Source organism: Apiotrichum porosum (assembly GCF_003942205.1).
Source record: "Apiotrichum porosum strain DSM 27194 chromosome Unknown scaffold_13, whole genome shotgun sequence".
Classification (NCBI taxonomy): Eukaryota; Fungi; Basidiomycota; class Tremellomycetes; order Trichosporonales; family Trichosporonaceae; genus Apiotrichum; species Apiotrichum porosum.
In genome coordinates, this window is record NW_021167120.1 from 942,810 (window position 1) to 950,945 (window position 8,136).

The following is an 8,136-nucleotide window of genomic DNA, read 5'->3' on the forward strand; positions in this document are numbered from 1 at the left end:
CTCTCCATCACGCTTGGCATAACTCCCATAGCTGAAACGCAGCGCTTCGGCAAACATCTGTCGGTTTACCAGTACCGTGGCAGAGCCAGTGGCCAGTGGGGACGCTTGACCACCTCCGATTCCGAGCGACACGCCATACCTCAAACCCGCTCACTGTCACTAGTGCACTAGCCCAATCTTGGCACGAGGCCGCACCGTCAACAATGCTCGCGACACACGATACAACCGCGCTCGACGCCGCGATCGATACGGAAATCCGCGCTGCCCTCGCTTCCCTCCGAACCGAGCTGGAGCTCAAGCTCGAGTCGTCTACCGCCATGGCTCAGCCCCAGTCCCATCCTCTCGGCTCACACGTCCACGCCCTCGCTATCGGCATGGTGGAGGACCTCACGGGCTTCTTCGTCGCGGCCGACACGCTCGAGAACGCGGCAGCAGTCACGGGCGACGACCTCGAGGACAAGGCGCAGTACTGGTGGTCGCCGTCCGAGTGGGGGTGGCAGTATACTGGCGGGACGGCGCCGGGGATTGTCACAACAGAGATTTGGGCACTAGCCAAGGGCTTACCAGAGGGAGCGGATGACGAGAACGAGAATGGCGAGTACGCCGCGCTCGCCGGGCTGTACGAGGAACGCATCATACTCTGCCTCCAGCGCCTACGTGGCGAGGGTGAGCTGCGGAACGTACAGGGAGAAGAGCTGTGGGTCTGGGTCCACTATGCGGACGCGTCGAACGAGAATATCGACGACACGAGCTTTGCACGACTGAACGACCGTGCCACGGCCGAGCTGTTCGGGAAGCGGTGGGGAGGCGGTCTGTCTGCCGTTCTCGAGGAGAGGTTTGCGGTTCTACAACCTGAAGGAAGGGAGACGTGAGTGGGGTTTGTACTCGGGCCACGATGCATGTACAGGTAATACCAGTGGCTACAATGTGAAGTTCCCGTGGCGAGAGCATGATTCGGGTGCGCGCGAGAGATATCTCACGCGTGAAAAGATCACTGCAGTCAGCTGGATATCAAACAACTGGCAACTCACAAACTCGGTGCCTTCCTAGGTACAGGACACTTGTCGTGCTTTCTTAAATCTGTGTTGGGAGTTAAGAGTTGGTACTCGGGGGCTTAACTCACAATCTGCTCAACCGACGCTTGCTATGAAACATGTTTTTGCGGGTGGAGGGGATTCCTGGCCCAGTATTAACAACCTGAATGGTGTGAGCTGGAGGTGCTGGACGGGTATGATTGAGCTAACTTCGTGATGCGTGTTCATACGCCTCAGGTTGGAAAAGGTGGCACCTGGGGGAGACTGGAAGCTGTCAAAAATGCTCGGCCTGGTAGCTTACTGCTAGGAGAGGAGGGTGTGCGCCAAGCGCTTTGGGATGTATCCAGTAACGTCCGTGGATGCGTTGTTTTGGGTGTTGCTTTGGGTGGTCGTGGTCATGAGTTGTGATGGCTTGTGCTGTGGAGAAGTTGCGGAACCGCTGTGGCGTGAGCTTTACATGCAACGGACCGATAGCTCACCTCAAGGAGTCTCGATCTCACTCTCGTCCTCCGCCGTAAAGTCTTCCTCGTCCATTTGGCGCTCGTCGTCCTCCTCAATGTCGCTGCTCATAAGCATATTGCCCACTGATGCCCTCTTGGAGTTTGAACGCGCAGCCTTGACCATGCGGTCGACCTCGCTGCCGATAATGTCGCTCGGGGTGAGGCTCTCGTAGGTGTCCCTCGCGTCCGGGGGTGGCGACTCGCGCCAGAGAGCGCGGCCAGCCCGGAGACCTGGGAGGATTTTCTGTCCATGAGCTAAACCCTAGGCTATCTATTCCAGTAATCTCACGTTGTGGTACAGGTCGTGGAGGTCACTGCCACTCAGGGCGTTGTTGCTGTTCTTGCCGTTCTTGCCGTTCTTGCCCTTTGCATTGCCCTTGCCGCCCTTGCCGGTGCCGGCCTTGGTGATAATACCGGTCTTGACCCCGTTGCCACCGTCCTCAGCCGCGAGCTTTTGGCTAAGAGCATACCAGTCGCACGTCTTGCTCTCGTCGAGCTTGGCAAGGATAATGCGGCACACGAGGTTCTTGTCCAGGACGGCAGTACGCGGAGGGGAGGGTGGCGGGGAAAGAGATTTCTTGGTCTTGGGCTTGGCCTTTGGGGCAGCGGACGACTTGGGTTTGGTGGTGGAGACAGCCTTGGGTTTGGGAGTGACTTTGACCATGCTGAGGAGGGAGTGTCTGTATGATAGAGAGTGTGACGGTAAGGGGAGGAAGGTGTGAGAGGCAAGAATGGGAAGAGTGGAGGAAACGGGAGGAATGGAAGACTGGAAATGAACGACCGGAGATGGATGATGGTGGATGACTGGACGCCCCGTGTGTGTGTGTGCACCTTCCTTCCACACGATCCACGCGCACATGTACACACATCTCTCGCGTCAGCTGCCGGCGGCACAGTTGTATTGCTGATGCCATCCTTCGCTCCACATTTCCCACACTTTGCCCCTCTGCTGCACTCGCCACGTTCTTCTCCATTCCCGACCTCCTCCAACACAGTTCCAAGCCATCCTTCAACTCCTCCACTGCTCCATTCTTCCCCATACTATCAAACAGTTTGCTACACATACCGCAATGCCGCGCGTCACCAAGCCCAAGTCCATCGCCAAGTCGGAACCCTACCCGCTCCCGGGCGACGGCTACACCAAGCCTAACAAGGCCAGCGGCGGCGCCAAGGGGACCTGGGACCGCGTGCTGCTTGTGTCGGAGGTGTACAAGGTGAGCACTCGCACCGTTCGTTTTTGGCTGGAATGTATCTGGCGCTGATGGATAGGCAACGGTTGCCGACTACGACGCTCTGGGCGCGGCCGTCGGCAAGACGGGTACTCGTCAGTTGCAAATTGGAGCAATCAGACCGGTATCTGACAACACAGAGTGCAAAGACACCTGGCGCAAGACCGTGTACCCTGCCCTCCTCCGCGGCGACGACTGGAGCACGGCGGGACCGGGCTGGGACACGGCCATGAAGATGAAGCTTGTGACCGCGGTTCTCGGTGTACGTATGCATGGGGTGCTGATGTATGATGTGGTGTGCTGATGGCAGACGGCCAAGCCCAACTGGGACGCTGTGGCGGCCGCGTTTCCCGGTCGTACAAAGAACCGTGAGTCGGCAAGACAAGGCAGAGTGTCATGTGCGGGGGTGTTGCTGATGCTGCTGTGGCCAGAGGTGCACGATATCTGGCGCAAGGTCGTGTGGGTCAAGCTCTCGAAGGGCGAGCGGCTGCTCTAGGCTCTTGGATATGAGATAGTGTCGATGCCCCGGGTATCCATCACGTAGGTTGTAGTCGCTGGTCGTTATAATGTACATGCAGGTGTTGCTTGTGACACAAAGAGCTGCCTCAGCTGTCCGAGATCCATGCCGCGATGGCCTTTTCAGCCGCGTCGCCGTCCTCGACACGCGCATAAAAGTGTCCACAGCCCGAAATCTCTACTGCCACAATCTCGTCCTTCTTGTCGCCGCCGAGGGCGCGCAGAGTGGCCGCGCCGGTGAAATCGTCCTTGTCGCCAAACACGACCCAGAGCGAACGCGCGTCCTTGCCAGACTCCCGGGACGCCGCAGCGCGATCGAGCGCTGCGTCTAGACCTGTTGCAAACGTTGGACCCGACAGGAGGGTCATGGCCTTGAACAGCGTTGGTGCCGGGGAGACGAGGATGGTGCGCTTGACGCCGCGGTCTGGGAGGGGAGCGTTGAGCGCGAGGTTGGTGCCGTACGAGTAGCCCTGTGGATGAGGAAGAGGCACTGTCAGCGTCGTCTCAAAGTATGTCGTATGAGACCACTCACCAACCGGTACAGCTCTGCTTGCCCGCCCACAAGGTCAGCTACCGCGCGCTCGACAGCTGCAAAGTCCTCGCCGTCGTTGCCGATGCCGAAGCCCGGCAGCGGCATGCTGCCGCCCGACTGGCCGACACCGCGGACGTTGAACGTCGCAATGGCGGTGTCTGGCGCGGCACCGTCGGCGCGGGGAGTCCCAAAGACGGCGTTGGGGAGGTAGTTTGCGATCACACTGGAGACGAGTTGGGTTAACCGTCGTGAGTCTTGCAGCAACTCGGAGGTGTAGCAGATTACCCAGCCCAACTCAGCTATCTGCCAACAACCTCCCAGACTCACGGGAAGAGCATGTTCCCGCCCAACCGCCCCCATGGGTGCGCCGCAGTGACGATCTTGCGGATACCCAGACCGGCGACTGTTGCGCGCTGCGAGTCTGTGAGACCCTCCAGCGGGGTAGGCTCGGACGAGGTGGAGGTCGTGGCCAACCCGGAGAGCGCGGCCGCTGCTGAGCGGGAGATGTACACGCGGGCCTCGAGGGCGATGCTTGCCGTCGAGGAGGGGACGAGAAGGTGCAAGTGTGGGTGGAGCGGCATCGGTTGGAAGCTTATGGGAGGATGGGAGGAAGCAAAGCAAGGAGGAAAGCACGGCGCGTTGAAACGGCAATCACGACCAACGGGAAATGTTGTCGTTGCGTCATCGGCGACTTTGCACCCACATCCACCATCCACCTCGACGCATCCACCATGGCCGAGCCAGCATCGGCGCCGTCGGACGGCCTCTCGTCTGCACTCACGACGGGCCGCGCGCTCATCCTCCTGCAGCTTCTCAGCCGGCTGCTGACGTTTGCGCTCAACCAAGGTCTGGTGCGTCTCGCCCCTCCGGCCGTGTTTGGAACGGCAGCGATCCAGTTCGACCTCGTCGCGGCCACCGTCTTGTTCCTTTCGCGCGAAGGCGTCCGCAACGCACTCTTGAGGCGGAAGGGCGATGATGATAATGATGTGAATTCCGGGTTCTCGACCCAAGACGCTGCCCTCGCTACTCTCCCGTTCAAGCTCGGGTGCGGCGTCGCCGTCGCCGTGCTGGCACTGTACCTCTCCACGTCGTCGGCGGAAACGACATCCCAGCCCTATTTCCACGTCGCGCTCAGACTGTACGTTTATGGTGCGCTCGCGGAACTCGCCATTGAGCCGCTGTATGTGCGGGCTCTGCGCGAGAGCCCGCCGCGTATCCGCGTGCGCGTCCAGGCCGAGGGAGGCATGGCGATCGTGCGCGCCGTCGTCACGTTTGCCTGCCTTGTCCTGGATCCCAGCGGCCAGCGCGCGCTGCTCGGGTTTGCAATTGGTCATTCGGCCGGCGCTTCTTGGCTCGCGGCGCGGTACGTGTACGAGTACGGCGGGCTCAAGGTGCTCCCCTCGCTCTTTTTCCCCAAGACCAACGACCAGACGACCAAGCGCGAAGAAACGGGTGCGGCCAGCACCCGAGCCCTCGCCATCGCCAACACCCGCCAGAGCGTCGTCAAGCACGTCCTCACGGAAGCGGACCGCCTCGCTGTGGGCCGCATCTCGCCCCTTGGTGACCAAGGCGGTTATGCCGTGGCGATGAACTATGGTGAGGGCTTGAAAATCCCAAAACTACTCTTGGCTTGGCTCTGACACAGCCACAGGTTCGCTCGTTGCCCGTATCATCTTCCAGCCTATCGAGGAGACGCTCCTGCTCCACTGGTCGCGAGCGCTCGACTCGCCCTCGACGCTGCCGCTGCTCACACTCGCGCTCCGCCTGTCGCTGCACCTGTTGCTGCTCCTCCCCGTCTTCTTGCCCCCGCTCCTCCCAATCGTCCTCCCCGTCCTCCTGCCACGGCGGTACGTGACCGAGACGGACGCGGCGTCGACGCTGCAGACGTACCTCGTGTGCTACCTGCCTGTGCTGAGTTTCAACGGTATCCTTGAAGCATTCCACGCCGCCAGTGCCACGCCCGAGCAGGTCGCCCGCCAGGCCTGGTTCATGATTGCGAGCTCGGTAGCGTTTGCGTGGAGCCTCGTGGTGTTCACGGGCGTGTACGCGGGCTGGTTCATGGGCTATGGCCGCACCGCCGGCGGCGTCACCAGGTCGCCACCACCAGGCCTCCTGACCTCAATCTTCCACTGCACGACCGAGCAAGCACTCATCTACTCGTCGTGTGTCGCCATGTCGACGCGCATCGCGTATGCGTGGCCCCACGCGCAAGGTTTCTTTCGCAAGCGAGGCACGCCCTTGACCTTTGCCGCGATTGTGCCAAAAGCACGCGTCCGGTATGTCGTGGCAGTCACAGGCGCCGGCCTGTGGGTTCTCGCATACAGGCTGGGCACCAGTCTGCGCGACCAGGCCATCCTGCTGGCCGTCGGTGCGGTGGCGGGTATTCTTGTCCTCTACACAATGTAAGTTTGAGTCTGGGAGTCAAAAAAGAAGTGTGCAAAGGCTGGAGCCGTGTGGCCGCTTCTGTGGCTGAGCGGCACGACGTGGCCGTGGGCTCAATAAAAAGGAAAAGCACACGCCGGGTCGTGACGCCGAAAGCTTGATTTTTTCACAATAGGGATTGCCACATGACGCTGACGGTGACACAGCTACACGGCTGAACATGACCAATTCAGCGCCATTGGAGCTAGTCTGGGACGCCATGAGCGGGAGCCAGAGCCCCAGACCCAGCCCAAGCCCAAGTCTGAGTGACACCAGTGAAGTGGGGTGGTGGAGAGAGACCTGTTTACGAGGGTTCTGTAGCAAAAGCACCCACCCATGCCGTCATGCACAGATGTGTTGATAGCAGAAAGAGGCATAAGGAAGGATTGCGACGACCATTCGGCCTCGATGCTAGTATGGGAGTTGGTTACCGCTTTAGGCTTTGCTTGCGAGGACCCCTCTCTCGTTTACGTCAAGAAAGAACGACGAACCTTTGGACGACGAGGGCATGTACGACGACGACGTGTTGGCTCCATGTTTCGAATGCCACGCCCCTTTCACTGCGCGAGGCTCGATCAAGTGTGCGTGATCCCCCCTGCTCCCCTGGCAGGCACCGGGTCCGGCTCGTCCTGAAGGGAGAGGGTGTGTCGTTCTCCCACCCACTCGCAGCAACAGCATGCAAAGGTCGGCCCTCATGGCCTCATGCATATGTGCATGAACAGATAAAAGCTTGTTGCATACTGTAGATACACTCTCGCCTTCGTCCGTATCCAACGGCCGGGAGGCCCCATTCCTTGGGTTGGTCATGAGCGTAGAACTACAAAACCCCCACAGCTGCGCGCGCGCGTTCTTTTTGTATCTTTGGTCTGCGCGCGAATGTAATCAAGACGACGACCACCACCACCCCCTGTGCGCACGGGCTGTTTGTTCCACGCCATGCACGCCAAACGGCAATAATCTCCACAAGGGTTCATTTTGGCGCGCGCGGTCGGTGGCGGTGGGTGACATCCCGCCCATACTCAAAGCAGCAGTCGCAGCACAGCGCACACATCCATGCTGGCCAGCTGGGGAGCTGGGGAATGCTGCGACGGGGTTGCTGCTCACAGCTCCAGACGCTGGCTAGATCCAGGGGAGGTACACGACTGGGCGGGAACGGTTATCCTCTCCTTTTGACAGGACGGACAGGACCTCGTCCTGGATCCTGCAGAGCACTTTGTTCGGAGCGGCCTGTGGCCCTGTTCTCGGTCAGTAGGATCAGTGATCAGTGGGCTCATACCGTAATCGTTCCATGGGTCTTGTGGTGTGTGCATCGCACAGGCCTGCAAGTGCGGCAGCGGGTACCCCCATACAGAGTCATCTGCACGCAGCTCAGGCCACTGGCCGCTCGCCGGCCGTTGGTGGCCGTTGACAGCGTTGCAAACCCTGGTTATTCCGGCACGCGTCGTTGGTGGCCTTCCCTCCCAGCGCCAGTGCCCCGCTCGGCCTCCCCCGCACACAAGACCCGGGTTCATGCTGTCTGCCCTCGTGGTCGGTTAGTTGTGACGACGTTTTTCTGGGCGGAACGGCCAACCCCGTTGGACCGTTGGGCCGTTGCGGTGTGTGTGTCTGGAAAGAAGGAAAACACAACACACAAAATCGAATCATGCGATATCTGCATATCTCAACCTCACCACTCCTTCCTAGCCAAACACCATACCCCTCTCGCCCACACTCCCACGTCCAGCACAGCTGTGCAACGCTTCCCGCCACTGACGCAGATCAAGCGCTTGACAGGTGAGCACGCGGCCTTGACTTGTGGCTTGCGCTGGACATTACAAAAGGCGGGCTGCCAGGCTGGGGGGAGGTGACTCGCGTTCGGCGGGGCATTGCGCCGGTAGAATTGGGTTGGTGTCAACAAGGTTCGG

The 8,136-nt window shown here is 60.3% G+C and overlaps 5 protein-coding genes across 5 annotated transcripts; 3 read left to right on the forward strand and 2 right to left on the reverse strand.

The window, feature by feature from the left end:
• Positions 1–203: 203 nt before the first annotated feature.
• Positions 204–872, forward strand: EHS24_002780 (uncharacterized protein; the record flags this gene model as incomplete). The annotated part of the gene is made up of 1 exon (XM_028618502.1): positions 204–872. One exon carries the CDS (start codon positions 204–206, stop codon positions 870–872), a length of 669 nt encoding a protein of 222 aa, XP_028473458.1.
• Positions 873–1,514: 642 nt separating this feature from the next.
• Positions 1,515–2,198, reverse strand: EHS24_002781 (uncharacterized protein; the record flags this gene model as incomplete). The annotated part of the gene is made up of 2 exons (XM_028618503.1): positions 1,515–1,778; positions 1,824–2,198. 2 exons carry the CDS (start codon positions 2,196–2,198, stop codon positions 1,515–1,517), a joined length of 639 nt encoding a protein of 212 aa, XP_028473459.1.
• Positions 2,199–2,604: 406 nt separating this feature from the next.
• Positions 2,605–3,259, forward strand: EHS24_002782 (uncharacterized protein; the record flags this gene model as incomplete). Its single annotated transcript, XM_028618504.1, has 5 exons — positions 2,605–2,748; positions 2,804–2,858; positions 2,904–3,025; positions 3,074–3,131; positions 3,195–3,259. The coding sequence occupies 5 exons, from the start codon at positions 2,605–2,607 to the stop codon at positions 3,257–3,259; spliced, it is 444 nt and encodes a 147-aa protein (XP_028473460.1).
• Positions 3,260–3,368: 109 nt separating this feature from the next.
• Positions 3,369–4,392, reverse strand: EHS24_002783 (uncharacterized protein; the record flags this gene model as incomplete). The annotated part of the gene is made up of 3 exons (XM_028618505.1): positions 3,369–3,749; positions 3,812–4,034; positions 4,139–4,392. The coding sequence occupies 3 exons, from the start codon at positions 4,390–4,392 to the stop codon at positions 3,369–3,371; spliced, it is 858 nt and encodes a 285-aa protein (XP_028473461.1).
• Positions 4,393–4,542: 150 nt separating this feature from the next.
• Positions 4,543–6,502, forward strand: RFT1 (Oligosaccharide translocation protein rft1; the record flags this gene model as incomplete). Its single annotated transcript, XM_028618506.1, has 3 exons — positions 4,543–5,407; positions 5,463–6,213; positions 6,400–6,502. 3 exons carry the CDS (start codon positions 4,543–4,545, stop codon positions 6,500–6,502), a joined length of 1,719 nt encoding a protein of 572 aa, XP_028473462.1.
• Between the last annotated feature and the right edge of the window lie 1,634 nt (positions 6,503–8,136).